Source organism: Eublepharis macularius, chromosome 12 (genome assembly GCF_028583425.1).
Source record: "Eublepharis macularius isolate TG4126 chromosome 12, MPM_Emac_v1.0, whole genome shotgun sequence".
NCBI classification, from domain to species: Eukaryota; Metazoa; Chordata; class Lepidosauria; order Squamata; family Eublepharidae; genus Eublepharis; species Eublepharis macularius.
This window is the reverse complement of record NC_072801.1, coordinates 52,796,496-52,811,147: the sequence shown is the minus strand read 5'-3', so window position 1 is coordinate 52,811,147 and position 14,652 is coordinate 52,796,496. Positions and strand designations below refer to the sequence as shown.

The window sequence follows — 14,652 nt, the reverse complement described above, 5'->3', positions numbered from 1 at the left end:
GCCTTATCACCATCACCTCCTTTGTTAGTTAATAGTGGCAATCAATGAGCCTGCCCAGTCCAATGTAGTTCCCTCACCAATTCCCTCAAATAGATTAACCATTAGATTCAGTAAAACTTTCTCCATCCTTGAATATCACAGAATGCTCTCCAGATTTCGTTACGTTTTTCCCAAAAAACAGACACTGCTCCTGCCAAATAATTCTTACTAAGGAGTCCCTAATCAGCCAATTACTGGCCAGGCCAATACTTTTTTACCTTTGTTCTCTGGCAATATGAAGCATCCCCAAAAAGTCCTCCTTTTTGCCAGCTGGATATAGGACTTCCAAAATTCCCATTTTACCCTGAAGTGAGAAAGTAATTCAACCAGGATTGTTACAGAGAGTGAGAGAATTTCATACATCAAAGTACCTACTCACAGGATATAGAGGCAGTTAAAATACAACATCTCAAGCAGTATTCTGATTGACCCATCTTCCAGCCTAATGCTCCATTAGGTAGGGTGAAGGCACAACATTCCTGGTGCCAAGCTATGTATATCTAACTGGGTATTTTTTTAAGTATTTATATTTGAATTGTAATTTTAAAAATGCTTTTATGAGTTTGTGAATTCTTGTTTATATTGTTGATTGTGTGTTTCAATTGATGTAATCCACCCTGAGCCCATATGGGGAAGGTGAAATATAAATGAATAAATAAATAGTTTGTCAAACTAGGGAGGGGTTAATTTTTGCTTGACTTGTTTCTACACTCCTTTTTCTTCTTAAAAAAATCATTCAATGAGTTTCTTAATTTTGTGGGGTATTTTCCACATACCCTCTTGGATATCCTTGTTCCTGAGGCTATAAATGATTGGATTCAGGACTGGTGGTAGAACAGTATACACAACAGCAAAGATCAAATCCAGGGTTGGAGAGGAAAGTGCTTTGGGTCTCATGTAGGAAAAGACGGCAGTGATGATAAATAAAGAAAAGACAGCCAGGTGGGGAGTGCAGGTGGAGAAGGCTTTGTGTCTGCCTTGAACAGATGGAATCTTCAGGACTGCAGAGAAGATGTAGCCATAGGAAACAAAGATGAACACAAACATGAAGGAATCAACTATAATCCCAAGAATGAGAATCAATTGTTCATTAACCTTTGTATCCGTGCAAGAGATCTTTTGTAGCTGAGGGATATCACAGAAAAACTGCTCAATAATATTGGATGCACAGAAGCTCAACCTGAAGGTGACACCGGTTTCTAACACTGCGTGCATCACACTGCTGATCCAGGAAGCAGCTGCCATCTGAGCACAGGCATCCCAATTCATGATTAATCTATACTGTAGAGGATGGCAGATGGCTACATAGCGGTCGTAAGCCATGACACTGAGGGTGACAACCTCTGCAGTGACGCACATGACAACAATGAAGACCTGTGTGACACATCCAGAGAAAGAAATCTGTGTGTTGTTTGTCAAGGAAATGGCCATGGATTTAGGGACAATGGTAGAGATGATACAGGTATCTATCAGTGATAAATTCACCAAGAAAAAGTACATAGGAGTGTGGAGGTGACAGTTCAAGATCACAGCTACAACAATGAGACAGTTTCCTACTAGAGCCAAGAAATAAGTGGAGAGAAAAATTGCAAAATGCAGAATTTGCATGTCACGGTCATCAGAAAATGCCATCAGAAGAAACTCTTTCACAGTTGACTGATTGGCTATTTGATTTTTTTGAGCCATTCTGTGGAGAGAATAAAAGTTATTGATGAAGACAAGCCACTTTGGGAGAAGAATGATTGTATCCATAGCATATTTATATTAGATAGTTGACTATATAATATTTAGTCATCTATCTATATATCTGTCAGTCTGTCTTCCTCAAGGTTTATGCTACTTGTATTTCAATACCCAAAATATGAATTTGAGTGTACGGCTTAATTCTAGTTACATTCCTAATGGATGATCCCTTATTTGTTTAGTCAAGAAAATAACATAAACCTATATCAGAGTGTTGAGAATCAAGTAAAGGCAATTATGACAAAACTAGAACACCTCTAGCTACAATTTAAATATGGTTATTTCATATCTTGAATATATCTGTCAGCAAAAAAATGTGGATATGACAATGCAACATAGTTTAAGGGATATTATTTCTTCAAGATTCTGTGTTCTACCCCATTAATGGAAGAACATTCATCTATCACTTTCTTCCAGGAGAAGAGGCATGTTGCCCTAGTAGAATGCTTCTTGTACCAGTGATAAGCAAAACTATTGGTGGAATAGAACCTCTGGAGACAAATCCAAGTTTATAAGTATGCATAACAGCAGCAGCAGCAACAACAATATAAAATTTAATTTGTGTACCACCCTTCAGAACAACTTAACACCTACTCAGAACAGTTTACAAAGTGTGCTCTTATCACCTTCATAACAATAATCCTGTGAGGTAAGGGTTGCTGTGAGAGCTCTAGAAGCTGTGACTGACCCACTGTCACCCAGCTGGCTTCAAGTAGAGGAGTGGGGAATGAAACACGGTTCTCCAGATTAGAGTCCTGCTGCTCTTAACCACTATACCAAACTGGCTCCAAATTGTGGGCAATGACTGTGGCAAGAAATCAGAGAAGACTGGAAACAGTCCCAGAAACTGGATATAGTATTTATAATGGATTGATGGCACTTTCCATCTATGGATTAATTAAAGAGAAATGCTTCTAAACAACTCAGAGACACAGCTACAGATATTTACTAAACACTTGAACTGGATAAGTAATTGTTGAGAGACCCATCCTCCATTTTATGGAAATAAGCTGGAATTTAGAGGTGCTTGTGAAAAATCCACAACATTACTGAGATTGTACACATAAGGAGAGATCCAATCTGGTTTTCACTTAATATCTTCAAATTTTGCTTTTTTCCACACAATCAGTGGATTTCAAGAGACAGATGCAGAGTCCTGTGATTGAAGCAAGTCTGCAAAGCTTATGAAACATAGAGGAGCATCAGTATACAGAGAGTAGAAGACTCACTAATGCCCAACACTTGTTGAAGCTACAATAGCTGTGCAAGGCATTTTGTACCCTTTGGATCATTACAATATTAGGGACCTCATTGGCCCAAACATTCTCATTCATAAAGTTCACACCATTGCCTGACTTCTGGAAACTGTAACATTTGCCAAGGGCACTTTAATGCTGCATCAGCAACATTTTGCTTTGCAAGCAAAGACTGTTTCCTTTGTGCTCTGATGGGAGGGGGAGCAATCTCCCCCTCTTCAGAATGTGTTTTGAACTGCTCAGGCACCCCGCTTCCGGTACCTGGGGGCTCCTCATGACCTTGGTAAATTCTGCTAGTCTAGGGGAGTTGAAACAAGCCTATTTCTCTCTGCAGAGTGGTTTATGACTCACTCCTCCTCTGGTCTTCCCCTTCTCTCTGCATTCCTTCTTGTCGCTGTATCTCCTCTCCTGTCTGCTCATTTTCCAGACCAAAGTTCAGCTAGTGTTCTTTCTTGCTCCTAAAAGTAACTTTTCTCCCGTTCTCCCACTTGCAGCTGGCTTCTTGCTTTCTCTGCTAAATTCTACAGCTCAATCTGGCATGATTAACTCAGAAAAAGATTTCTTCTTGTTAGCTTATGAATATGGCAGAATGCACAGTGGTTACAGGCACATTTCACTTCTAATAAGCTAGCCCTGTGTCCATATGCTGGTAGCCTTTTACCAGCTCAAATGGCAGGCACTTCACAGTCACTGGCATACATTCACATGTCTCTTGCCTGAGTACTTCATCCCAGTGTTCACTCTATATTTTGCACAGTGAAAATCCTATATAGGCACCTGAGAATACAGTAGAGTCACATGACAATAGGAAAGGCACATAAAATATTTTAGTCCATTAAATTAACTTCCATCAGCTTCTTACTACAATCCTCTTTAAACAGCTTTGATCCATGTAGGTTCCATTATTCTCGCCATACCCTCTTTGGGTGGTCTAAAGGGATTCTTTTCCCAATTTTCAACAGTGGAAAAGCCAGATGGAACCACCCATACCTCTTAACTACTGCTAAGCCACAAAATCCCCTCCCTCATTTCACCATCCTTTTGTAGGCTATCAAGATAGGGAACTTTTTTTCTAGAAATGGCTTCCTGACCTAAAATTAACACCCCAATTCTTTTGATAACTGTTTATTCTTTCTTCCCATTTAGTTCATTAAAACCTCATCTTACATTTATCAAACATGAAATATCACACTGGAAATGCCAATTTATATCTATTATCATCCACATTTTTTGTGTAACAAAGAGGCCCACCAAATCAGTCCTGAATAATTGAATGAACCAAGAATACTTGTTAGCAAAATAAATGCTTTTCATAAACTCGTGAATGAAACAAATAGTTGCTGCTGTTCTTTCAAGTAGATAGATAGTTGTAAAAGGTGATACCTAGATGTCATCTGAGGGCCAAGCTACACATGACGAATGACACTTGAACAGCAAGTGTATTTCTCCCTGTTCACTTGCCCTCCACTCAATCTGCTTGCCGTTCAAGTGTCATTCGTCACTTGTAGCTTGGACCTCAGTTATTTTCTAAGACATAAAGCTTCTTTACCTGATACTTTACACTTCTTTCATCATAACTGAAGTCCAGAGCATCTGAAAAGACCACTGTATGAATTAGGTAATGAAATATATGAAGATAAATCTCACCTCTTTTGTAACTGTTCTCCGATTTCTGTTCTTTTGTGTCTTGAATTTGGTTTTTATTGAAAGACACCTATGTTGTAAAGAGTGAGCCACCTTTGCTTTCTTCAGGGACGTGGATCAGGGGAATTGCACCACAGAGAACATCATGGTAATTTTCCATGGTGTAATTTATGAATACTTTTCAGTTTAGCCTATTAATTCAGCTGCCACTCACCAACTTTATGATTATTGAGTGTACAGTAACTAGTGTTATGCTATACATGTGTAAAAGTGCTACATGCTTGTCACATTTTCCCCACTTCATCCCCTGATGTGTGACATCTATAATGGCTCCTATAATGCTCTGCAATGACCTATATTCTGCTACCTCTCTGAATTCCTTGGTGTTCCCAAATGATTTTCACCACTTTTGTTTTAGATCTCTTAGTGTAACTCAAAGAATAGAATGGCTTTGTTCTATTTGGTAAAATGACAGAACAGTCAACACATGAGGTGACTGTGAGATAAAAAGGGATCCTTTATTCTAAATAAAACAGCTATTTTCCTTAAACAGAAATAGGGTTTATTTAGAAGTATAAATGCATTATGGTTTCAAGTGATTCAAAAGTATAATTATTTCACCAAGACCACTAGCTTCTTAGTTGCAAGATAGGCACAAGACTTCTGTTTGTTTGTTTTTTAAGTAGTCACAAAGATTTATTATTTTCCTCATTTGCCACCTAGATTTTCTGAGGAGTTATGCCTGCCACAGACAGACGGATGGACTCTTCTTTTTATTATTGTAGAAGATACCTATGCCATGCAGGGGCAATTTTATTCTTGGGCCCTGGAAGAAGTCCAGGATAGGCCCCCAGAATCACGGCCCCCACTCCCCATTTGGGCCAAGCAAGGGATGGGCTTTACACTGTGCAAGGCTGGCTGGCACCATCACTAGAAACTGGCTGCCCAAGCTTCAGACAGTGTAGGTATTGTTGTGGCAGTTTTAAGTCAAGAACCTGAAAACAGTGATCTAAAAGACCTTTTATTCCAATTCCCAAAGTAACTGCAAAAGAGATAAAGATACACAGCTATGGACTTAGGAAATACAAGCCAGCATGGAGCACTGGAGTGCCCATAGAGAGTTTTGGCACACATTATATATTTTTACAGAGAAAGAGTTCTAGGCAAACCACTGACATAAGAGTAGAGATGAATCACTTGATTTACTTTCTCTCTTGAGTTAGATCTTGAGCTCTGAATTCACTGTTCTTGTTTATCAGGCCTAACTGTCCATTTGATTTTTCAGTAACCTGCCATTTTCTTGTACTTAGAAATTCTGTGTCCTGTTTTTCTAAGACACTCTGATGATGACGATAACATTTGATTTATATAATGCCCTTCAGGACATCTTACTGCCTACTCAGGGTGGTTTACAAAGTATGCTATTATTATCCCCTAGAAAGGGGAAAGAGATGGGAGTTGTGAAGTATTTTGGAGCTTATTATTGCATAATCCTTTTAATAATGGTATCCTACTTTGAGATTTGATACTCAATCTTTTGTCTTTATTGTTATGAGGACGAGGCAAAGGTTAGAAACAAAAGTCAGATGTTATACTAGAGTTGCAGTGCAAAATGGCTTAATTGTTCATGATCCAGTAGAGAAAAGGACATGGATGTAGGAAGTCCAAAGGTATTTTTTTCTACCTGAGTTAGCTAACTGCCACTGACAGGTCCTAAATCATATAATTTATTACAGAAAAATAAGTGACCCTCCAGCAATGGACCCCCTGCTCTCACAAAAGTTCAAAAGATTCAAAAAGGGTTTTTTTTTAAATACACTTATTTAAACAATTGTTTTGGAAATGGAATGGGACACAAGACAGCAACAAGTTCCAAGCATGGATCTTGTATCTGTCTTCTATCAGTTAGCTCCCTTTTTGGTTGTGGTGGTGGTAGGGAGAAATTTGCCTTCACAGTAGCATGATATAGTAAGAACAGTGTAAAACAGTGCCTAGGGAAAGTCAGGTTCAAATCTACATTCACCATGGACGTTTGCTTGAGTCATCTTGGGCTAGTTCTTCTTTCTCAACCTAAACGACCTGGCAGGGTCTTTCTAAGGATAAAATGAGAGCCAATGTGATGTGGTGGCTAGAGTGATGGATTAGGACCTGGGTGACCTATGTTCAATTCCCTGCTCTGCCATGGAAGCTCGGGTGACCTTAGGCTACTCATGCACACTCAACCGAACCACAGGGTTTATTTTAAGAAAATAATGGAGGCAAGGAGAATGATGTAAGCCACTTTGGGTCACATTTGAGGAGAAGGGTGGGGTCTAAAGGATGTAAAATAAAATAAATAAAATGGAGGAAGGGAAAATCATGAATGCTATTGCTGATCTCCTTGGAAGAACTTGGCAATTGATGTTCAGCTGCATAAGATCATGCCAGATTTTAGAAATCAATCACTTTTACTTTTTTTTTTTTTGAAAATTTTTTTATTGGGTTAGAATCCGTTATTTTTACATTTACATTCAATTTTCCCAAATTTTTCATTTCTAACCCCCTCCCTTTCCCCCCCTTTTGTTGACTTCCAACAGTTTTCCAACCCTTTGTCCCTTTTCCCTTACTTCTATTGAATTTCTCTATCTAAAACAAATACATATTCTCCATTATACTAAGCAGTACATCCTTAACTACTTTTCTTATTATATACCCAAACTGTAAGTCTTTGTGTCCATCTTAGATAAACAATTTATCCCTTTTTCCAATTTTAAATATTTCTATATTTCTATATCATAAACCTATATATCATAAACCATAAAAATCTTACACGTTTAAATCAAACAATTTGACTTATTCTCTATGTATTACTCATTCTATCTTTTTATGGTAATTCTATATAACTCTCGTCACATAGTCAATCAATTTGACTCGTCTATACATTCAGTTTGGTGCATTATACAAATCTTATCAAAGAAAGAAAATATTGTTGGTTACTCAATCCGTATATTTAATCCTTATCCTTAATTATTTTCTATCAATATTCTATTTATTAACCAATATATATCTATATATATATCAATCTGTTAATCTAACTGCTTATGAATTCACATTTATCTCTTCCCCCCCCGGTAAAGTCACCCCCCTCTACATTTTATTATACTTCAGTAGTTCTCAAACTGCCACAGTTTTCCTCCCACCTCCCATTTCTTCTCCAGATATTGTTTCAGCTTCTCCCAATCTGTGTTAAACTGCCCTGAGTCGAGATTTCTCAGTTTTCTTGTCATCTTGTCCATTTCTGCCATGTACAGCAATTTGTAGGTCCAATCTTCAATAGTTGGCACTTCTTGTACTTTCCATTTTTGCGCATACAAAAGTCTAGCTGCTGCTGTCATATAAAATATCAGCGTCCTATGATGGGCTGGAATTCCCTCCATTCCCAAGTTTAGTAGCAGGAGTTCTGGGTTCTTATTTATTTGAAATTGTAAAATTTCACTCATTTCTCTTATTATTTCCCCCCAGTACTGCCTAGCTACCTCACACGACCACCACATATGATAGAGGGAGCCCTCATGCTTCCTACATTTCCAGCATTTATTAGAAGTGTTCAAATTCCCTAGCGCAATCTTCTTTGGTGTCATGTACCAACGATAGATCATTTTGTAGATGTTCTCTTTGATATTTGTACATATCGTTATCTTCATTGTAGTCTTCCACAAGTATTCCCATGCCTCCATTGTTATTTCTTTGTTAAAATTTATAGCCCATTTCACCATTTGTGTTTTAACTGTCTCATCCTCAGTATACCATTTCAACAGTACTTGGTATACCTTGGATATTCTTTTCTTGTCCTCTTTAAGAAGGGTCTGCTCTAGTTCCGAATTCTCTATTCGTATACCTCCCTTTACAGAGTCCGAGTTATACAAATCTCTGATCTGTCTATACTGGAACCAATCGTAGTTCGGTGATAGTTCCTCTTGCGTCTTTATTCTAAGTTTAGATGCTTCTATTTTAGTTATTTCTTTGTAAGTCAAACATTGTCTTTCGTTATCAACAGCTCTCGGGTCTATCACCTCATATGGAACCACCCACCAAGGAGTTCCTTCTTGTAGGTAAATTCTGTACTTCTTCCAGATTGTGTATAGACTTCTCCGTACAAAATGGTGCAGGAACATCGAGTTGACCTTTACTTTGTCATGCCATAGGTATGCATGCCATCCAAATATTTTTTTATATCCCTCTAGGGCTAATAGTTTCTTGTTCTTTAATGTCATCCACTCTTTCAACCAAACTAGGCAGATTGCATCGTGGTAAAGTCTCAGGTTGGGCAGTTGCATTCCGCCTCTTTCCTTTGCATCTTGTAAAACTTTCATTTTCACTCGAGGCTTCTTGCCTGCCCATACAAAATCTGATATTTTCCTCTGCCATTTTTCAAATTGTTTAGAGTCTCTGATGATTGGTATTGTCTGTAGCAAAAACATCACTCTTGGTAACACATTCATTTTAACCGCTGCAATCCTACCCAACCATGACAGATTGAGCCTATTCCATTTAATCAAGTCTCTCTCAATCTGAATCCACAATTTTTCATAATTATTCTTGAACAAATCTATATTCTTTGCAGTCAGTTCAATTCCCAAATATTTCACCTTACTTGTTACTTCACAATCCGTTGTTTCCATTAACAATTGTTGTTTCTGCTTAGTCATATTTTTGCATAGTATCTTTGACTTCTTTTTGTTAATGAAGAAACCTGCCAAGTCTCCAAACTCCTTGATCTTATCTATCACTTTTGGCATGTTCTCCAGTGGGTCCTCTACAATTAACATTATGTCATCCGCAAATGCTCTGACCTTATATGAATAGTCCTTTATTTTTATTCCTCGAATTTCCTCGTCTTGTCGTATTTGTATCATCAGAATCTCCAATACTAAAATGAACAACAGTGGAGACAACGGGCAACCTTGTCTTGTTCCTTTACTTATAGTCAATTTCTTGGTCAATTCATCATTCACCACAATTGCTGCAGTCTGGTCTCTCTAAATTTCCTTAATTGCTCTGATGAATCTTTCTCCTAATTGTAGCTTTTCCAAAGTGGCAAACATAAAGTCCCAGTTTAAGTTGTCAAATGCCTTTTCAGCGTCAACAAAGAAGAAACCAACCTCTTTATCACAACGCTTGTCATAATATTCAATAGCATCAATCACTGTCCTTAAATTGTCTCTTATTTGTCTGTCTGGCAGAAAGCCTGCTTGCTCCTCCTCTATAACTTCCGAAAGCCATCCCTTCAGTCTCCCCGCCAGTATCTTCGCAAAGATTTTATAGTCATTGTTGAGTAACGATATAGGTCTGTAATTTTTCACACTAGTCAAGTCTTGGCCCTCTTTTGGGATCAATGATATGTTCGCTTCAGACCAAGTGTCTGGAATCCTTTGATCCCTTAAAACTCCATTGATCACCTCCTTTAGGTATGGTGCCAGCTCGTTGGCCATAGTCTTATAAAATTTAGCTGTAAGTCCGTCTGGCCCTGGCGCCTTTCCTAGATTTGCAGATTGTATTGCCTTACTTATTTCCTCATCCGTTACTTCACTATTCAGTTTATTTCTCCAAGCGTCCGAGATTTCTGGAAGCGTCATTTTCTCCAAATATGACGCTATTGAATCTTTATTTACTTCTTTCTTATTATACAGTTTAGCGTAGAATTTATAAAAGGCTCTACTAATGGTATTCTGTTCCAAATACGTTTTGTCATCTTCACAAATTTTATTTATTGTTTTCTTTTCCCTTCTCTTCTTCAGTTGCCATGCCAGGTACTTCCCAGGTGTATTTGCACCCTCAAACACTTTCTGATTCAGCCTTTTGAGATTCCACTCCAATTCTTTATTACTCATTGCTGTTAGCTGTTCTTGCAGTATTTTAATTTCCTGGTATAATTTCTTTTTCCCTGGTCTCTTTTTTAACTGTATTTCCTTAATTTTTATTTTCTCCTCAATCTCTTGTCTCTTCTCCTCTTTCTTCTTTCTTGCTCTACCATTTAAGTCCATTAGTATGCCCCTTATAACCGCCTTATAAGCATCCCAAACTTTATCAGTTGGTACTTCTTTATTCACGTTGTATTGTATGAAAAACTTTGTCTCTCTTCTCAATATTTCCATATTCTCTTTTTCCTGTAACAAATCCTCATTTATTCTCCATGCTTTCCTTTTCCTCCTTTTCCCCAGCTTCCACATAATTGGGTTGTGATCTGAGCCTACCATCGGCATTATTTCTGCATCTTTAGTCCATAACGCCAAATCTTTTGAGGCCCAGATCATGTCAGTTCTTGATAACGTGGAGTGCCTTGCAGAATAAAAAGTGAACTGCCTACTTTTAGGATATTCTCTCCTCCATACATCTTCAAGAGTCTCTTGTTGAATCAACTCAAAAAAAGAGCTTTGGTAATAATCCTCTTTTCTTTTGCGCCATTGTAGTCTTTTTATCCAGTTCCAAGTCTGTCACTCCATTGAAGTCTCCAGCAAGAATTATCTGGTCATATGAAAGATCATCTAAATGCTTCCTCAAATCCTCAAAGAAGCTCTCTTTAGCACCGTTGGGTGCATAGATTCCGACTACCAACACTCTCTTTAAATTCCAAGTACATTCCACTGCTACAAATCTGGCTTCAACATCTTTCATTATAAATTTTGGTTGTAGCTCCTCTTTTACATACAACACCACTCCTCTTTTTTTCTTACTTGAGGCCGCTACAAAGTCTTTGCCCAATTTTCCCAGTTTTAAATATTTTACATCCTGTTTTCGAATATGAGTCTCTTGCAAACAAACAATATCACATTTTTGTTTTAGTAGCCAGTGAAAAATATTTTTTCTCTTGTTCAGTGAATTTAGTCCATTTACATTCCAAGATAATACTTTACACTCCATATTCATAATCTTGTTGGTAAGTCTTTTTCATTGTCCCTTATAAATCGCTCCATCTCCCGCTCAGATCTGATACGCTTTTTGGCGCCTCCAAATTCGAAGGACAAACCCTCTGGGAGCACCCATCTGTACCTGATTTTCATGTCCTTCAACATCTGGATTAGCGCTTTATATTTTTTCCGATCTAGTAACACTGATCTGGGTAATTCCTTCATTATAATGATTGTCTTGCCATCGCTCTCCAATGGATCTTGAAACTGTTTAGTCACAATCTTCTCTTTCATGTTTCTTGTTGTAAATTGTACAATCACATCTCTTGGTACTTTTCTCTGGGTTGCAATTCTCGAGTTCACACGATATGCCACATCTAGGATAGCCACAACATCCTCCTCCTCCTTCCCCAGGTATTCAGCTAACACCTCCGTCATCTGCTCTTGCGCTGTCTTTCCTTCCATTTCCGGCAGGCCGCGAAATCTGAGCTGCTTCTCCATATGTCTACTTTCCGCAACCGCCATCCTTCCCCTCATCAGCCTCATCTCTGTTTGTTGCGTATCTGCTAAGTTCTCCATCGCTCCTTCTACTGTTTTAACTCTCTGCTGCGTCCCTTGTAATTCACTTTGTATTGTTTCCATACCTTTCTTCACTTCTGACAGCTCCGATTTTACTTCTGACAGCTCCGATTTTACTGTCTGTTTAACCTCTTTGATCAGCTCCAATTTCATGTCTTTAAATTCTTTAATCACCTCCAAAAGTTTTTTATCTAGGTTTTCTATTGCCGATTGCCACTCTTTCTTCGACATCGTGGGGCTTGCTTTGGCTCGCTCCCACGAATCCGCTCTCTTCCTTAGCTCCGTGGCGTTAAATTTAGTACCTTTTTTATTTCAAATGTCCCGGTCTTCTTGCATAAATTAATTTTAAAGGATCCAAAATGTCGGGCATCTTTTCTCTATGGTCTCTCTATGATTTTATAATCCAATATGGCCTACTTCCTTTTCCGCTGAAGCCACGACCCTTCCCCTCTCAAAGATGGCGATTCCCTTCTTCCTGCCCCCCAGCAAGGGCCGCTTCTCTCCAGCCGCTCTATTGTTGTTACACACTTCCTGTCTCCCGTCTTCCCACAGCAGGTCTCGCGATGGTGTCTTTTTCTCACAGCTCCAAAGCCACAGGTATTCAAAACAATAATCCGATTTCTTTAATAACTTCTTTAAACTTAGTCTCTTTTCTAATACAACTCCTGCCGAAGCTTCCCCTCCTTTTCGCTAGTCTGTTGCAGTTTAAAAGTCTACTTTTTTTCCTCTCTGTTTTTATCAATCTGTCCCGTATCGGAAGATAGTGATCTTTACCTTCCCTTCACTTTCCTTGGGTTGTAGTCGCTGTTTCGATTTCAAGTTCTCCTTTCCACTTCTTCCCCCAATCGAAGCTTGGGTATGTAGGTCTTATGCCAGCCGAATTGGCCCCAAAACTGCCGCAGAGACTGTAGCCGACCCGTCGCAAGGTGGGACCTCAAGGATCGGGAGGGGACCCGTTATGTAGAGCCCCCCCTCGTCCGAGATCTAACTCACCCTAGGGTCTTGAGCGTTCTTTGCCTGCTCTCCGCCTGCTTTGCCTGTTCTTTGCCTGCTCTCCTGAGAGCAGTCGGCCGCGGGCTATTTTCACCTCGCCGGCTGCTTAAAACGGCAGTCCGGTCAGCTCCGCAAATGGAGCTGCGTTAGACCTCCATGAATCCCAAACCGGAAGTCAATCAATCACTTTTACTGATACGGTCAATGGCCAGCACAAGTCATATAAATACAATTCTTAAATAATAAAAGAATCATACAGAAGGGGATTCAGTTCTTAGATGAAATACAGTTCTTAAAATTTAAATTAAAAAGTCTTACAAGGACACACCAGTTAAAAGTTTTGAACAGTGGAGGCGGAATCAGAGATTACATTTCTAGATCATTAAAATTCTTGTTTGAGGCGCAAAATTTCCTGGTGAATTTTACAGATGGCTGCGAGGTATCTTGCGCTGAGTGCTGTAACCTGTGGGTTAACACTCATAAGTAATATCCTGGTAATCTGTGAGTCAGAGCAGCCAGGATATCTTCTAAGTAATGAGGAAATGATCTTCAGGTGAGTTTTTTGATAGCGTAGACAGTAAAGTATGTTCTAAGGTTTCGAATTTTTCGTTGCTACAGGGGCAGACCCTTTCCAACATATAGACCCTTCTATATCACCCCTCCACCACCGTCTGCTCAAAGTTTAAAAAAGAAAAGTGTGATGTGAATAGCAAAGCCCCACAAGTCCAAAACTGCACTGAGGCTTCAAAGCCCATCTAAAATGAAAAATAAGATGCCAAATTAAAACTGCTTCAGACAACGTAGAATATGGGGGCGCCATGCTGAAGCCATTGCAATCGCGGCAAATGCTCATAAATGGCGGTTTAAACCGTAAGTGGGAAAAGGGCCAGTGAGAGATTAGTACAGTCAATGTCAAGAACATTTCCATAAACAACGCCATAGGATAAATAGATACAAGTTCACAAGTTTGGTGTAGTGGCTAAGAGCGTGGGACTCTAATCTGGAGAATCCGGTTTGATTCCTCACTCCACTTGAAGCCGGCTGGGTGACCTTGGGTCACTCACAGCTTTCTCAGCCCCGCCCACCTCACAGGGTGCCTTGTGGGGATAATAATAACATACTTTGTAAACTGCTCTGAGTGGGTGTTAAGTCATCCTGAAGGGCAGTATATAAATCAAATGTTGTTGTTACTACTACTACTACTACTACTACTACTACTACTACTACTACTACTACTACTACTACTACTACTACAAAGACATAGCTTTAGGAATCCAATACAACATAGTGGTGAGGTCTAGTAATGAGGTCTATGGTTCCTAACTCATTAGCGGATCATCTGAGATCCCCTCCCTACAATACAGCCGTCTGAGTAAAAAGCCTTTTTGAATAATTTGGTTTTGCATTGTTTGAGGAAAGCCAGGAAAGTGGAGACTCTTATTACCTCCACAGGCAGACTATTCCACAGGGTGAGGGTCACCACAGAGAAAACCCAAGTACGGGCTGCTGTT

General features: G+C 39.1%; 1 protein-coding gene across 1 annotated transcript; it reads right to left on the bottom strand.

Annotated features, from left to right (window-relative positions):
- Positions 1-771: 771 nt before the first annotated feature.
- LOC129339353 (olfactory receptor 14A16-like) lies at positions 772-1,725 on the bottom strand. The gene has a single exon (XM_054993938.1). It carries the CDS (start codon positions 1,723-1,725, stop codon positions 772-774), a length of 954 nt encoding a protein of 317 aa, XP_054849913.1.
- Between the last annotated feature and the right edge of the window lie 12,927 nt (positions 1,726-14,652).